At 36.7% G+C, this 17,375-nt stretch overlaps 4 protein-coding genes across 8 annotated transcripts; 1 reads left to right on the forward strand and 3 right to left on the reverse strand.

The window, feature by feature from the left end:
- Positions 1-796: 796 nt before the first annotated feature.
- Positions 797-4,943, reverse strand: LOC138134829 (leukocyte surface antigen CD53-like). Its single transcript, XM_069053371.1, has 3 exons — positions 4,731-4,943; positions 2,383-2,742; positions 797-2,331 (listed from the first exon to the last, which is right to left on the reverse strand). The coding sequence occupies exons 1-3, from the start codon at positions 4,794-4,796 to the stop codon at positions 1,981-1,983; spliced, it is 777 nt and encodes a 258-aa protein (XP_068909472.1). The 5' UTR covers positions 4,797-4,943; the 3' UTR covers positions 797-1,980.
- Cap-H2 (Chromosome associated protein H2) lies at positions 3,576-9,279 on the forward strand. 3 transcript variants are annotated; one of them, XM_069053359.1, is made up of 6 exons: positions 3,576-4,202; positions 5,567-5,738; positions 5,793-5,980; positions 6,031-7,138; positions 7,200-7,350; positions 7,921-9,279. In XM_069053359.1, the coding sequence occupies exons 2-6, from the start codon at positions 5,616-5,618 to the stop codon at positions 8,712-8,714; spliced, it is 2,364 nt and encodes a 787-aa protein (XP_068909460.1). In that variant the 5' UTR covers positions 3,576-4,202; positions 5,567-5,615; the 3' UTR covers positions 8,715-9,279. The 3 variants fall into 3 exon arrangements, with proteins under 3 accessions (XP_068909460.1, XP_068909461.1, XP_068909459.1); XM_069053360.1 differs by having other exon boundaries at positions 5,570-5,738; XM_069053358.1 differs by lacking the exon at positions 3,576-4,202 and having other exon boundaries at positions 5,138-5,738.
- Positions 9,280-9,395: 116 nt separating this feature from the next.
- On the reverse strand, positions 9,396-10,634 carry LOC138134835 (uncharacterized). The gene is made up of 4 exons (XM_069053380.1): positions 10,458-10,634; positions 10,226-10,409; positions 10,138-10,175; positions 9,396-9,901 (listed from the first exon to the last, which is right to left on the reverse strand). The coding sequence occupies exons 1-4, from the start codon at positions 10,510-10,512 to the stop codon at positions 9,660-9,662; spliced, it is 519 nt and encodes a 172-aa protein (XP_068909481.1). The 5' UTR covers positions 10,513-10,634; the 3' UTR covers positions 9,396-9,659.
- A 279-nt stretch (positions 10,635-10,913) lies between these two features.
- Positions 10,914-12,798, reverse strand: LOC138134936 (activator of 90 kDa heat shock protein ATPase homolog 1). Of its 3 annotated transcripts, XR_011160847.1 has the most exons (5): positions 12,562-12,787; positions 12,028-12,440; positions 11,453-11,794; positions 11,264-11,370; positions 11,195-11,211 (listed from the first exon to the last, which is right to left on the reverse strand). XR_011160847.1 is itself a non-coding variant. In XM_069053538.1 (4 exons), the coding sequence occupies exons 2-4, from the start codon at positions 12,385-12,387 to the stop codon at positions 11,077-11,079; spliced, it is 1,026 nt and encodes a 341-aa protein (XP_068909639.1). In that variant the 5' UTR covers positions 12,388-12,440; positions 12,670-12,798; the 3' UTR covers positions 10,914-11,076. The 3 variants fall into 3 exon arrangements, 2 of the variants coding, with proteins under 2 accessions (XP_068909639.1, XP_068909638.1); XM_069053538.1 differs by having other exon boundaries at positions 10,914-11,211; positions 11,264-11,794; positions 12,670-12,798; XM_069053537.1 differs by having other exon boundaries at positions 10,914-11,211; positions 11,264-11,794; positions 12,562-12,784.
- Positions 12,799-17,375: the final 4,577 nt, after the last annotated feature.

The following is a 17,375-nucleotide window of genomic DNA, read 5'->3' on the forward strand; positions in this document are numbered from 1 at the left end:
AAACTTTTTTTACGAGAAGGAAAATTTGCCGCACGAGCGCAGCGAGTGCCCAATCCACCGAGTAAAAAAGATACTTTACTAACAAGTTGCAAAATTTGAAAATTTTCTCCTGTGTGAACCCGTGGACCTTTAAAACGCTCGTTTTATTCGCGTTTTAAATTGGCCCACTCATTTTGACGGACGTTAAAAAGTAACTATTATTAAGGTACTATATCTTTAGAAGGTAGCGCCATTCCGCTCCACAATTTTTCGCCTCGAAATTAAAAGAGAGGACATTATCGATAAATCCCGTGAGTGTGACAAAGATAGAAGTATACACAATTTTAAGGGATGTTTGTATCCTGTCAAACAGATTAACTTAACATTGCTCGAAATTAAAAGAGAGGGAGATATATCTCTGCACCGTTGGCGATACCTTTGTGATATAGCACCTTAACTATTATGCAACAAATGCAAAAAGTGAATGATTATTGCACGCCACGTGAAACACGTCAAGTGCAATAATACTTTTTGCACGTGTTGCATACAATATTTTTTCTACGATCGAACAAAAAAACAACGATAAACAACAGTTCAGTCCTGTGCGTCGTGCGTTATTTTTTGCACGATCGTAGACAGATGCGTGCAATAAAGACTTTATTGCACTAGTGCTGCAATTAAGAGGCCATTTTTCCACTAAAAACAATGCAATGAACTGACTTGCATGATCGTAGAAAAAATTTTTGTCTTTCCTGTTCACAGAAATTATTTTAAATTGAGAGGATTAGTATAGGAGGGGTTAGAGCAATAAGCATGATGTTCCTGTATTTCTTTATTAACAAAATAAGCTAAAAACAGAATTCTTTATTCCATTAAATATTGTTTAAACTTGCAATACAAAAAACGAAATAATTATTGAGACTTTGTTCAAAAATTACGTATTTAATCAACATTTTGAAATCAAGCATTTTTAAAAATTATTGCAATATACCTTTAATAGCATTAACTTTGATAAAATATGGGTTATACTATTAGTACAGACAATTCCTTGGCTCTGCTAGCCATTTTTATCATGACCACTGACTATGGCCTTCCAAGTGATAATGGTAACAGACAGTTTCAATAAATATTTGATAGAATATATAACGAAATACAAAACTTGCTTTGCAATTGTAAATTTTAAAGAGAATTTGGATTTTTGGCACAAAACCTTTCATACATATAAAAAAATCGTTAATTCTACAATACTGAACATTTATATTCGAAATGAAAACATTTTGGCAACTCTACACTATCTACGCTACAATACGTATGTAGTCAACACTGGCATGCTAGGACTTTATGAGAACGGCATTCGCGTAAAATGGAATGCTCTAAAAGACCCTCAACTCAGAAGTTTAAAGGTAAACGAGATTACGAAAATATCTATGGCATCTGAACGCGATTCTTGACAAAAATGTTAAGTGAAAATAAATATCAGTCTAAATATTAAGTCATAAGTTTTAAATGCTACTTATTAACTGTGCATGTCGAAAATCGTCGAGTAGATTTGTTTAAGAAAATATTTATCTTTTAGGTACAGTGCTTAAAAAGATTTTACACAAAACTACGTCTAAAGGTAAAGCTAAGTTACACCCCGCTCATTTCGTACAAAACAAACACTCCCGCTTAGGTCAGAAGAAATGTAGAGGAAGCGACTGTAGTGTTTGCCTCTTTGTTTTGGCGGTCGACAAAAATGTTATACAAAATACGAGTTAAATTATGAGCTTGTCAGTTGTTTGGTACGAAAATGGCGGTTTTATTATATGGCACACATGTTACAACACTTGAAGTTTAGGGATATACAATTTGTACACAATAAAAAATATGTGCAATTCTTCTGTATTTTAAATATAAACTCTTGATCCGAAAATAAGTTTGATGTAGAAGAAAAATATCGAAAATGACTTAATTTGTACGTATCAGAATAGGTATGAGACTTTGCGGGTTACATTCGAGCATTTAGCCTTTGTATCTGTTGGACCTGTTAACAGCGAAGGCCAATATCAAGGCGAAGATCAGCCCCAGAACTTGTATAACCGCGATGACAATCCCGAAAATCAGAATCCAACACGAATACTCCTTCCCTATGGACAAAAGAGCATTGTAACAGCCATCCTGGTAGATAACGGTGTAGTCGACAGCTCCTGCCGGTTTCACTTCTCGGGTCGCCTTCATGCACTCCTCGATCGAGGCATCCTCGCGACAGCAACTCATCGGTATGGTGTAGTTGTCAGGGCGCGAAGTCACCGACACCACGACTTGCTTTTTACCGATCCAATCTCCCGCCGATTTGGCCCCGCAGCAATGCAACTACAACAGAAAAAAATCACACCTTGTCCTCACCTCTCCTCACGGACTCACTTTCTGCTGGAAAGTGTCGAAGAGTTGTCTGCGACTCTCGTCTTGGTGGTATTCTTGGTCCACGGTGAGTTCCACGGCCTTTTCGATCTGGTGCTTGAGACTGTCGCTGTTGATGTGGATCCACACACCGGCAGACACTTCAGCCACCACGATGATCAGCAACAGGCAGAAGAAAGTTGTCAGGGCGCACTGGCTCTCTTTCAGCGAGCCCAGTATGCCGAAAATCGCCACAACGACCAGCAAGATGGATGCGATGAGGATTATTATCACGGAGATCACGTAGTCTTGAGTCAGGGATAAAGAGAATGAGGGAGCGACGAGCATCCATACTGCGAAGACGATCCCGGCAATGCCGAGAGCCTGGGGGAAAAACAGCTGACCTAAATTCTCTCCACTGTGACTATTCACTCGTTTAATTAAAATGCAGAATGATTGGTTTTGTAAAACACTGCACCAGAAGTGTATTTTCTATCTTTGTTTATCTATATCTAGTCGAATTATAGATTTCACTACAATGTTACTGAGTAATAAAAATACTCTAAAAGTGTGAGCTTTGTTTACTTCGGTTAAAATTTGTCTCTACAATATTTACGACCAGAGTGGGCAAATTTGACGTTCTGAATTACTCTTGTGACTCATCTGATTGTGTGCTCATTTCGACGCCAGTTTTCGCGAGATTATGCTCGTTTACAGGAAAATGTACCAACAAAATCGTCCTACATGCAGTCCTACGTAATAATTTGTAATGACTTTAAAGGTCGATCGCATTTCAGACAAGGCCGGCGAATAATTTGATCATTTATTCTGGCAGTGGACGGATAGGATTTTGGCTCAATTTCAATAAAATCGCTTCTTAATCGTTTCCAATTATGATTCACCCAGAGTTTCAGTAAGCAAGTGTTGACAAAAGTAGAGCGAATGATGCCAACGATATAAAAACATATGGACTAATCGTACATTTATTCGTTAGGATAAATGTAAAAATATATTAAGTTAAGTGGTTTTAAATTGGTATAGTGTTTTTTAAATAGTAAGAATTTCTGACTAGTTATGAATTAAACGAGCAAATTTGGAGTCTTGAGTAAAATATTTCAAGAAAAAGTAATTACAGGATTGGAGAAAAACTTGTCAACTGAAACGTGAAAGTCTTTTTTTGGTCAAAGTTTCTTAGTATGTATTTTAAGGTCGTTATGTATTGTTAAAAAATTGAGAACGATAAATTCGCAGTTCTGGAATGCATTATTTAGCCCAAAAAGGAAAAGTTCAAGTGACGTTATATCATAAAAAAGGTTAAACTTGTGTAAGAGATCATTTAACGAAATTTGTTTGGAAGTTGGGTGCGATTTAGTAGGTGTTTGATAGGCCAAAGTAAATTGTTGATTGATATTAGGTAACACCTGTGCTGTCTGTTCTTTTTTTTGTAACACCGACAATTCCAATCGATGTCCTTGAACAAAAATAGGAAGCGAATCAAGTACAGTTCTATTTTCGGTATCGCAAACGTTCGTAAAAGGTGTCATAAAATTAATATAAATTATGCACTACATAAATAAATAAATTTAGACATGACCTGTTATTTTCTCATTGTTACGTTGGCGTTAATGACTAACGTCTGCAAAAATTCAAAGAAATGATACTAACATATTTGAAATTCTAACAATTCATCGCCACTGGTAGGGTGTTTACATGACAATTCAAAACCATGTGAGGTGTTACCTGTAGAATGGCGTTCTCGCCTTAAGATTAAATGGTCTCTAAACTTTAACATAATTAAAGGCCGAAGAGTGAACAAGTTTTGCGTGTGGTTTTAATAATCTGAGGTGAGTTCTAATAATAAAATGATGACAAACATCGCCACGGTTTTCATATCCTGTGGGGAAAAACGAAAAAAAGTGGATTCCGGTGACATAACCTGCAACACATCGGACTGTTTCCAGTGATGATTTAATCAAAAATTCATTTGGGGTTTGGCTTTTTATCTGGAAAAATCCGTGTGCAGGCGTGCACCTCCGGTGGCATTTTGCCCAGGACAATAATCAATATGTTGGATGCAGTATTAAATAATAATAACGTAAACAAACAAATCAAAGTGGGCGGAACTTCAGGTGCGATGCAACTGCCTCAAATGACGTAAATGTTTGAGGAAATGCTCCAGATTTAAAGCTCACACCGAACCAAAACAATTCCTATAATGGCGGAGGTGTCTTCCCAGCTTAAATTCCCGTGTTTCGGCAAAAATTAATCAAACGTGAGTTTCTAATCTGGACGAATTTCGTTGTCATTTATCGATTCGCATTTGTTTGAAAAATCGCAAAATGGCATCTAGATTTGTGAAAAAAAAATCTTACCGCAAAAACCAAGTTGAGCAATACCAGAAGGTATTTGAGAATTGCGTAACAACCACCAAGTCCCATTATTGGAGCGAATTAATTCGATGCCGACTTATTTATCGTTAATTTACACATTCACCGAGGAGATTCTGTTTGTTTTGGATTGAATCGGAAACGATCACTGGGATTTGTCAACGGATGTTGCACACGCGGACGGTCACGAGATGCGTTCGGTTCAGTTCGATTCCGACGCTTTTCTGTCTTCTGTCTATTCAAAACAGCTTCGTCCAATGAATGCATTCTGTGCCCCCGATCAATTAACGATTGCGAAATGCGGTGAAGCTTTTCAACATAAAATTCGTCGTCAGTTGAGTGAATGAACCACGTATTGATCTTCCGTGTTTAGTCGTTTCGGGTTTATGGCCGTTTTATGGATTTTGTCACATCCCGTAGACATAAACCAATCTTAACAACTTCAGGAGTATCTTAACAGTTTAGAATAAACGTTTGCAAATTAACGATTCTAGTTCTTTTCATGTCTTTTTGTATTGGGTTTTTATGAATTTCAAATATTTATAGTGAGGGCGGATTAAAATTTGAATTTAACCCAGTAGAGGCGCTGCAGTCGGATGTCATTCTGTCAACCTCAACAAAACGCCAAAATGCGCATGCCCAAAGAGGTACATGTTCGGGAGGTCCGTTTTACTCCAATTTTTGATGATTGTGACAGGAAGTTGCAAATAAACTCGACGGAATCTTCAAATTTAACGTTGTCCTATGCGGTCCTTATTTTGCTTTGCCGAAAACGAGAATTTTTGGCTTCCTGCTCAGGTTTATTGTATTTTAACGTTCAGCAGCGTTCTCGGACCCTTCGGTAGTATCCGCCAAAAAGTAAGGGAAGGGATGGAGCAGCGACGAAGCGCGTTAGAAAGTAACCGTTTTTTACCCAATTTAAAGATAAGTGTTTTGATTGATAAAATAACAAATATGTCCAGACATCCGACGATTGAATCAGAGCTTAGTCAGGTAAAGACGCGTTTGTAACCCAAATCTGGTGTTATGGCATGGCGTTGTTTACAGGTTTTGGACGATTTTCTCGAAAAACTTGGCGAATGCGATAGATATATCGAAAATGGCATCTTTAACATGAATTTTGCTGAGGCAGCTCTACTACTGCAAAGTTCTGCTGATCTCTATAGTAAAAAGGTTGACATGTTGTGGGACATCATTTTTGATTATCAAAAACGCATCTTGCTCACAGAACAACAGTAAGAGACTAACTTGTGTGAATTTGTTTTTGTTGACCTCATTTTTGTAGAAATGCAGAGAAGGATCAAGAATTGGAGAAATTGGAGGAGAGAAAACGCAAATACAAGCGCAAGCGGAAAACAAACTCAGATGACATCCAAACCACCAAATTAGTGAACAATTTCTCATTTGGGAGTGTGGAAAATTGTGATTATTTAGGTCAGAGTTATGTAGAAGCTAATTTGTTGGCAGAATGGGACAAGTTCAATACGAATAAACAAACCATAAATGATAATATTTCAAGGCAAACTTCCAGTAAAAATTCATTATTCTTACCAGATGACTATGTTTACACAGAGGATAATGATTATGTTGGGAGGTACAATCAGTTCCACTCTGCTTCCCTCATTGAAGACATTTTTCATTTGGAAAAAGAAAAACTCTTGGCTGATGATCATAACTGTGTTGCCTCCATGCGAATTGATAGTTATGTAATCAATGATTTTTGCATGGAAAGATCAATTCCAAGTAATATGTTGCAAGACAATTACACAAATGAATTAAACCACTATGTAAATGATTTCATGGAGTTGCACAGAGAACAGGATAATTGTCCTCAACTAGAAAGCATGTGCAAAGAAAGTTATGTTTATTTAGAAAGATTGCCTGCTACAGTAATGAGAGAAAAACTCAGGAGAACCAGTCTGGCTGATTCTCTATTCGATGATGACCACATGAGCTCAGTCTCAGAAAGCTGCTCAAGCCCTTGCAATCCAAATGAGAGTGAGGATCCCCAAGTTTGTGATGAACTGTGCAGAGCAAATGATTCTTATGATCAACTAACTGGAAGTTTAGAAAACAGGAGTAAATCATGCAGTCAGGATTCAGCTTTTTATGAAGATGAAGATCAGATCAATAATGAAACTAATGAGAACTCTACACATACAGTTTATATGGTTGTAGCCACATCTGAAAGTACTGACGATAAAACGGATGTCGCGACGAACGCTTCTGTGACGAATGAAGTTACGCCGCCAGAGGGCTCCACAACACCAATAAACGTAAACAAAAAACCCACCAATGCAGGGAGAGAAATAACTGACACCCGATTATGTTGTGGATCGTCGATTGTTACAAGACCGAAAATAAAACGACGGACTTTTGAAGAAGACCCAGAGGTAATTATATCTATGTCAAAACAGTTTTATATTTTAATTGATTATCTCACTTATGATTAAGGATCAGGAAGAGAAGATCAAACGGAAGAAATTGAAAAAAGATGCGTATTTACGGAGAAAAAGGTTGGAAAAGTTGGCGATTGGAGTGACCGTGAAATACCGAGATTTTGAAAAGTTTTGCCGTCTACAATATAGACCAGCTGATGGCGAAGGTATTTACAAATGCTCAAATCAAATACAGTAGAACCTGTTTTATCCGTGTCAAAGCCGTCGTTTGATTATCCTTTTCAACTTAAACAAGCAGAAGAAAGTCACAGATTATTTTGGTGCAAAATAAAGTCTGAATTTCTTTTTATGGAAGATAAAAAAACTATATATTTTGTTTCATACATACACAATACATACGTATGTAATGATATATTTACACTTCTATTCAATTAAGTGGTACAGCTAATTAAATTTTAACTTTAAAAAAAATCAAAAAAGAATACTGTTGTAAAAATTAAGCGACACTGGGAACTTGATGGTAACGTTTTCTGTTAGCGTTATGTAACGTTTTAACGTTAAAAAGAACTTACATATCACCAACATAGTGCTAAAATCGAGTGCAGTATTTGTACCACTTTTTATTGAATATACATACAATTGCATAAAATACGCATTTTTAAAGATATTCGATTATCCCTGTTTTTTAATTATCCGGCAACGCTTCGTTCCCAAGCGGCACGGATATTCGAGGTCCTACTGTATATTTATTTTTACATGAAAATTTAATTGTGTAGGAGTGGTGGCACGAGACTTGTCTGACTCTGAGAGTGATCAAGAAGAAATGTCAGATCAGGATGACGCAAACGATGAAGCGGTATCGGATTTGTTGAACAGCACCGAAAACGATGAGCGTGAAGATACAGAAAATTGCAATTTGGAAGATTCGGCTGTCGCTGATCTTTCAGAAGCTGCCGCTTCTCCAGTTCGTGACTGGGACCTGCCTTGTTGCAGCACAGCTGAAGATACGAGTATTATTGACAGAACGTGTACGCCTCATCGAGAAGAAATCGAGGAGAGGAACGTGTTCTCTGCATCTGAAGATGATTTAATACAGGAAGAAATTTCTCGAAATAACGTCCGGCAATGGCGGTCCTTCATTCTGCCAAAACTCAAGACGATGGAGAACAAATCCGACTTCGACATTCACGAGTACGGTTCGAAAATCATAGGTCCGTCGCAGATCGGAGAAGAGAAACACTTTAAAGACATCATCAAAGGGGAAAACGCCGCCGAAGTGGCGAGGTACTTCATAGCGACGTTACAGTTGGCGAACACTTATAATGTGGAAATAACGGGAGCCGTTTCCGGTCAGTTGGCCAACGACACCTTCCAAATTAAGACGTTGGACAAGACCAGACATCACGAGCTGTTGGAAGAATATCAAGCGCCCTCCGAAGAAACGTTCAGGGAGAGACTGGAGAGGGCGCAAGCGTCCAATTCGAGAGTACCTGTACATTCCACTCCGTGTGGGAGTTCGCCGGTCAAAAGGTGTAAATTCACAAACCTCTCATCTAAAAGACTGTTTTAGGTCGAAACAATTCAGCCATTTGAAGAGTTTGTGATTTTAGATTTTCTATTGTAGTGTTCAGTATTCGTGCAGATTTTGCAATTACCTCGTTTCTCGTTCGTAAAAAATTATATTAAGAAATCAATTGCTACATTAACCGTTTTTTGCTTGAAAAATTAATTGCCAGCTTAAATAACAAACAAAGTGGTTGATGTAGTGTGTTCAGTTTTTATAAATATGTAGCGGTTAGACAGGGTTTTTTTTGTTCATCAGAGGGCACTCTATGAAAACGGAAACATCCAGATTAATGTAGGATTCTATAGTTGGAACATTTTATTTTAAAATGCGAATTTTCTTCTCTGTTTTTTGTTAGAATAGGACAAAAATGACTGTGATCTCAACATTTAGTGGAAAAAAGATTTTTTAAATAGTACAATGTTAGATCTTGGTATAAAAAAATTAGTGTAATATAACCCAACGTTAAAGTTGTTTTTGTTATTTACAAATATCCTTTAAATCAATATTTAATACTGAAATATGTATTTTTCCAAATACTTATTTGTCAATAAAATATTTATTTAACTAGGCGTGTAGCTTTATTTAAATCATTCTCGTTTACTGTTCTAAATAAAACATCTTTCAGAAAGTGGCAGAACTTCCGCGAAATGAGACCTGACGACTTTGGGTGAATAAAGAATAACCCAACTCTGATAACTCTATTTTGTACTTTCTTGCTAGGTACATATTTCTACATTGTATAGATTCATATATGGTCAAAGATCATCACTTGATAAATGCATACCTGCAACAACAGCCTAATTTCATTTCACAAAGAGAGGGCGCTACTTTACGCCCAACAAAGATATTTTTAAAAATCGCGCTAGCGAAACTGGCTCGCACCATTTGATATCTGAATTCCTAATTATCGAAATTTAACTTTGGAGTAAATAGACGGAAGAAAGTTGTTTACGCCATGGGTTGCGGCATCTTGGACCTCCATTGCGCCGGCAGCAGCTCATCCACTCTTCTGTTAAGGAACGATACTCGGTTGGATAACGAGTTGACGGTTTCTTCCATGTGAGCTTGACGCCTCCACTCCAACTGTGGCAGGAGTAACTCAGCTTTTACAATACGCGACTCCATGTTGCGCAATTTTTGACAAACTGAGTCAATGTAAGCGTCTTGAAGGAGACTCGCTGTGGCCTTATCTGTGAGAAAATAAAAACAGAAATGAAAAAATCAAGCTAAATATAAGGAACTCATGGAAATCTGAATCAGGTGCACTAAAATAGTGTTGGCAAAAGGCCAACAAGAATGGCAAGTTCAACTTTGCGCCAATGTCGCAAGTGCGGCATTTGGACAATTTTTTTTAGTAATCTACAAAACATGAATCCCCTGATTATTCAATATTTTCTAAAAAAAAAAAAAACCTACAAAAACTTACTGGCATAATTAATTTTGCAAATGTCAATGTAGAAATACCTAAAAATGCATCATTAATGTCACAATTTTTGGGGGCGTGTGCGTGTTACTTGTCAGGATCAGTAGATTCAAGCAGGAATGAGAGTGGAACGAGAACTTCATCATCGCGCCTCAGCTTAATTACTTTGTTGTCTTCCGGACTAATCTGACAAATATTTTGAATTTCCCTTTTCAGGTCATTGTATTCAGACGCAGTGTTTAATTCAACCGTTTTTTCTGTAATTTCGGGAAGTCCTAAAAACGAAATGTTGCGTGACAATTCTCCGTATTTATTGTTCTCACCTGAATTGTCATATCTGCGTATTTTACAACGCACTGTTACTTTGTTCGCTTCCATAACTTCACAAAACACGTCAAATTTTCAAAAAACAACACTTCTTTTTGACTTTTTGTTATCTGCCGTCTGAGACCGACACTTCCGCTTGTCGGATGCGGAAGTTGTCACGTGGTACGAAAATCAATAAAGCTGCGTCAACTAGGATGCGGATTACGTAAAATGGGTGACTTCACAGGATAACTTACGGCGAAGCGCTTCAACATTGAAAAAGATTTCTATTTTATATATTTTTTTATTGCAATCTCCACATAACAGGAGCATTCTTTTTCTGTTGTGTTTACTAATAGTTTTTTGTATATTTTTCGTAATTGTTATGAAATTTTGTTGACGAAAACTTGTAGACATTTTTTTTAACACAAAGGTCAAATTTCTCATTCTTTAATTTAAGATAAAACTCTCACTATTTTGTAAATTATTTATTTTTATATTACTTTGAGAAGCATATCTTCAAAATAAATTAAGTTTTAAGTATACAATAAATTTCGTACTGTAAAAAGTGGATTGTAACTATAAAAAATAACTAATTCTAAAATAAATTGACAACTCTAACACTGAACATTTTCATTAAACAATAAAAGCTCCGAATCCAAACGCTCGTTTCATCGAATCCCAATAGTATCTCTGCCAGTTTTCTTTCGTTACGTCGACCTCACCTGAGGGTACACCCGTTTGAACTAGATTGACTTCCGTATGATCACTCTGTAAAAAAAATTACATAAGCGTACCAAAACACAATAGAAAAAATTCCCACCTTTTCATTTATATTAAATGTAACTACCGAATAATGCCCCTCGGGCCACTGCTTATACCTCCATTGCTGCACTATTTTCTTCCCCGGTACAAGTTCTTCAAATTGACCTACAATGTTACCGTTAAATAATTCAAATTTTCCGCCCTTGGTCGCCTCCATTTTCACATGAGCTCTTGTGAACGCCGTTACCATTTCGATCCTGGTCAAAGCGTCATAAAATTCTTGTCCTTTACACTGGAACTCTTGCCTCAGACTTATAGTGGTTACGTCGATTTTGAGCCCGATTCGTTTACTCTTTTCTGTAACGACTGGTGTCATGTTGATTTTCTTGTTGAAACCGCTGGTCAAGGTTTTTACGGCGTCGGGTTTCACTTCGTCTTTTTTCGGTAATATCATTCCTTTCGAAAATTCGACTTTCAAACTTGAAATGTATTTTGCTAATTGCTCCCGCACCTCTTCTTTACCCACTTTGGACATTATTTCTTTCAATTTGTCCCCTTCCTCGTCTGAATCCTTAACGCTAATTCTAATCTGAAGCACAAAAAAATCTTTCGGTTTTCGTCAAATTATTTTCAAATTTACCGCCACAACTAACGCGCACTACTTGAATTCGGCCTATGTATTAAATAATCTATCATATGATTTAAACCATCAATAAAAACAATTACCTCATCATATTAACCTTTATGAACATAAATTGCGGACGTTTCGTAAACAGAATTAAAAAAAAAATCATTTAATTCGTGACCTAATTTTTTACTTACATCCAACTCCGAGACGTCGTTTTCTTCAGACAAATTCGGAATTTTCACTTTTCCCGAGTACTCTTTCTCTGAACCGTCTTTGAGTTTACCACTCCACTTAATGGTCAAATCCCATTCATAAAAGAATATTAATTTACCCTTTCTATTACTAGCCGACGCTTCCCCTTCGCATTTTTCTACTTCCGTAAAATGAATATCTGCTAGATCTGACTTGACAGGATGATCCTTGAACAGTTCTTTTATTCGGTCAATCGACCACGGACCGGCGTTCTTTTCCGTCCAGTGCCAGTTATTGACGTTAGTAGCATCGGGCCTCTCTTCAACAATCCATCTGGGATCACCTTCACCCCATTTAGCCATTTTTTCAAATTTTTAGGTTATGTTCACGAAGTGAAATACACTTTTATTGAGCACTGGAGAAGTAGAGAGAAATTACAAATTAATTAAAACACGAGCGGAGAGTCAACTAATGTAGGATAATTGCGGGTTTAGTAACAGAATGTTAGTTTCGAGCGGTAAAATAAAACAAATTACCTGTAACTGCAGGTATTGATTTGTGAACGTTGTTTTTTTATTTAGTTTATCGACTGCGAATGATAAATGAAACTTCGTTCGAAACTCACAACACCACTCGGTACTAACTGTTTCCTAGACGAGAATGTTCCCGATTAATTTGCGGACGCTTCTATACTTTGCAGCACCTTTGCAGACTTTTCTAGAATTTCTTTCCACAGAATCATCTATCGGCAGCTGTCACTTTAATTCTCGCGCAAGATAATAGATGGCCAAGCCATTTCCGAAACGTTTGTATTGTGTGTTGTCTAATATCGGGGCCAAAGTTAAAATTAGAATTACCCGTCCAATTTTAGCCAATTTAAATAACTTTCCAGCCTATTCCTCCTTTCTATCTCATCACTTATTACTCCAACATCAGTCCTGTTAATAAATTTTCTTCGATTTGTAACATTACATTTTCACTCATCTATGGCGTTTCCAGTTGTCACTTCATCCCTACATCGACACGACTTCATAGTTAAAATTAAGTATTAATTAATTTTGTCTTAAGCTATCTGAAAAAGTGGAACAACGTGTTCAAAATATGTGTAACACTTGTCAAAAAATCTTCATAACTTGTGATATCAAGAAATATGGATTCACAGAAATTAAATTTAGCCAATTATAAGTTCCAGGAAATTTGAATTTAAACACATGAAAGCCTTAAATTAAGTATTATCTTTATCTGAATTTTGATTCGTTAACGACGCCTCTAGGCCTCTAAAATGTAATAATGTTTACTAATGTCAATAACAGGAATAACGTGTCTAATTAAATTACTCTCGCTCTTTTCCTTTTCGTTTATAATTAAAAAATAAATCGTAGACAATTAAAATATTTGATTTAATAAAATACACTAATTATCTCATTTCCCTGTAACCTAATGGAGGCTTAGTTACGCATGGAATTACAACTCAAATAATTGTTCTTCAATTAATTTTTTTTAATCACTCCGTCTCTTTGTCTTAAATAGTGATGTTTATAAAATAAAATATTAAATGAAATGAATAGTTTGAAAGTTTTTATCTTTCGGTGTAAATTCTTGCAAGGTTAAAAACCCCTTTTGCATCATTTTATATCAAGCCCCGATGGGACTGTTAAAATATTTATTGTGATCCACCACTCATCAGTTATTCCCTTCCGGGTTTACCGGACTTTTTACGTCCTTTAATATGATGGTGCGCTAGCATCGAGCAATAGCTACGAGGTAGACTCTTATCTGGAATATTTTACTATTGGCGGATGCTAAATAAATACGATGTGATTTCGCGATTTCTTAAAGCCAACCGAAAGGTATTTCCCTCAGTTAGTATTACATCGGTAACACCAGCTATACCGGGGATTCGATAATTGCATTACCAGCCTCGCGCTCTCGGAACTCGAACTCGTCGAGAGCATAACGCAAAATAAATACCAGCAGAAGCAAATTTGTTTTAATTAGCTAAATTTTCGTTTTACAAGGAAAGATTTAACAAGGCAACCATTACGTAATGTAGAACACTGACGTTATTAATTTGGGGGAATACCGGATGTGTAACAAGCTCGTTCTATCTCAGACAACATTATCACTTGACTCGCATTAAAAATAGATTTGAAGTTGTCTCGAAGGAGGACGAGTCGACTCGTGTTAATTGTATTTTTTATCGGTGAGATGTGAAAGTTATTGATGGGGAGAGATGACGCAACATTTTGTGGGGAAAGTATTTGAAGTCCTGGTAATTAAAATAAGGATGGTGACGTCCCCGAATCGGACTATTCCAACAAATGCCGATTGACTTCTGAACAAAATGTGTACATACAAAGGGTGCAGATAACATTGGAGGGTTTCTCTTTAGAGCTTACAATACATTCAAGGCTACTATCGGCACCAGGCCTGTCAACTATATTGTACAACAAACTAATGTTACTAAATCAAGACGTTTGTGTTAAGTCTGTGAAATTTCCAAACAAAATGGTACGCAGTGTGAAAGCGTCACCATTCAGCCACTGATTCTAATCAAAACTAAATAGAGCTTTCTTAGAGGAGAAAAACCAGTGGTGCGAGATATACTGAGAAAGTTTAAAATGGAAAAATACACTTGGCTAACTTTAACATTTTTCGCCGGCTGAACTCGAGGCAGATGGCCAACTACACCGAACTAGGATATCAGCAAGAAAGCGAGTGAAGATTCTTATTAAATAAATAGAGATAAATACCGCCCATCACGGGACAGAATTAGGGATGGAACGTTTTAGGTGGAAAATTTATGGTCAACTTTTCGTTCAAGGCCAGACCTGGTCTGCGTGCAAATTTAATTATCTGGACCGGTGACTGTAATGAGACGACATAATTTTCAGCTTTTCACGGCGAAAATGGAATTTCATCGTGGCACAACAAGCTCGCCTGCAACAATAATAACTATTCTATAAATTGTAATTTTCCAGAACAGGTGGGTCCAATCTTGTCACACGGCAAATAATTTGCAAAGCTTAAATTGTTATCAAAACTGTTTTGTGTGGCGGTGGTGGAACTGGGTCGCGTGTTATACGCGACGTGTCAGGGCGCCGTGAAATTCTGCTCCTGAGTGCAATACTCGTTAAACTAATAGTGTCTAACGGGGTAGTTTTGCTGTAGGTGAGTAAATTGTTTAATTTAAGGCTCCGGATGGGGGTTCAGTTTTGCGTAATTCCTAATAACAAGGAATCCGTGCGCCGGAAATCTTCATCGATGACGACGCGAAATCCACGACCGGAGCTCCGGACTGGATCCGGGGGGCGAGTGACGACGCTTCGCCTGTCACTCCGCGGACACACCTTCGCTCTTTTAATTGGATCCACGAAATTTCATCCTTACTACGACGCCTATTCTTCGACTGGAACGCCACACGAATTTTACGGTTCTAAATCAGAAGAATAAAAAAGTAAATCGCTCCGGCATTCTTATTTTACCACCGTTCCTCGCACGTATTATGATACGCCTCCCACACGATAAAAATAACTGAACTTTAAAGCTGATGGCCGACTTTCAATGTTTCAAATGGGGGATCAACATACGGATTTATCCGTGTGACTCTGAAAGCCTTCTTATTAGTAAAGACAATCCCAATAACCATCAGTCACGTTGATCTCAAGCATCAAACAAGACTAAAGCAGTGTAAAGATCTATTGTTAAGTGTTACGTTGGTAGATTTTCAATTTCCCCTCGATAAACTTTTAGAAAAATTTCATATCACTAAAATAAATTCAGTCGCTTTGATAAGCCTAACGTCATCATTTGTTGATTTCGAACTTTTCAAATTAAGATATTTGCCAATGGTATCAGCTTTCTGGATCTTGATTTGTTTGCGACTTGTGTATGAGCTTTGATTTTTCTTTTCGTCGATTCTTGACGCCACAGTCAAAAAGTTTCCGGAATGGTCGCCATTTTCACCAGACAAACCGCCGCAATTGACCTCTACCGTCTACAAAGGGTGTTTTTAAACCGTAAGAATTATAAAATGAAAACTCAACGAAACATTGGTCGCCCGTTCAAAAACGAGAACAGAAGAAATTTTTTCGTTGAGCGTTAAAATAATCCTAGTTAAAAAACATAAGCTCACAAAATTTGATTTTGTCAATGAGGTTTTAAATGATTTAGAATACAATGTTTTGTAGTTGTCTAGAGAATATCTAGACAGCTTCTTTTTTTCTACCACACAAAGAATAGAAGAAACTGGATAAAAAAGGAAAATATCGTAATATAAAATGCATTCACCTTGTTTCGGCATAATGGGAAGCCAAGGAAATTTTGCATTTAATTTGGTAATAAAGCTGTCTGTTGAATTAGGTTATGTTGCATTGTTGTCAGGTTTATTATAGGGTGATTCAAAATGATTGTGGATAAATATGGCAACTATGTACGAAAATGTATGTGGCAACTCTGTAGGTAGGATAGAGTTGACATTTCTTTGACAGTTCATAGTCGTGCAAATTTGAAAATTGTCAAGTCAATGTGCAATGGTATAAAAAAAATCAAATGCACGCCTACGAGATTAACCAAAAAGGTCGTTAATACAGGTCAAAAAACTGAAAAACTTTTAGAAAAGAATTTTTGGCAATTAAGTAATTTTTTAGAAAATATTAAAACCCTTCTAAAAGACTAACTAGTACTCGATCTTGATAAAAAAATCGCTAATGGAAACATAATTGTTTTAGGTTAATCTATTAAAAAAGTATTTTTGGAATTACATACAGTTGTGGACAAAATAAAGTGTGACATGTCTTGATGCAGGTTTTCGCCAAATTTTAGTTGATTGCAACCGGGTCTAAATCTGAAGTTTTAAATATGACACTTGTTAAAAAAATTGTCAAAAAAGTCATAAGACTATTGTGTGGTTTGCTGGTTTGATGATGGTGATATAAATGATGTACTCGGAATGTATAACTTAACAAATGTATATTGTCTCGTGTTGTGTTGTGTTACAAAAGGTATGGTACAGGTAAAGACAGAGTGGTAACAGAGAGACGAACCGTTCTCGGACGGCTCTCGTCAGTGGTTATATAAGCTAAGTTGGGGTGGGAGAAAGACACCCCTACTGGTTACTTAACAACTATCATGGTACGTATTAGTGATGTAGTTAAAGCAGGGATGTCTGAAAAAAATCAACATAAAGTTGCACTAAGTGAATTATGCAACACAAAATACATAATAAACTATAAATATTTTAATAGTAACCATAGAAAGAGTAAAATTTCAGGCAGACTTACATTAGCGAAAAAACATTGTCCCACTTTATTTTGTCCACAACTGTATTTCTTTTAGAAAAAAGTGAAAC

The sequence above is a fragment of the Tenebrio molitor genome, chromosome 7 (assembly GCF_963966145.1).
Source record: "Tenebrio molitor chromosome 7, icTenMoli1.1, whole genome shotgun sequence".
In the NCBI taxonomy this organism is placed as follows: domain Eukaryota; kingdom Metazoa; phylum Arthropoda; class Insecta; order Coleoptera; family Tenebrionidae; genus Tenebrio; species Tenebrio molitor.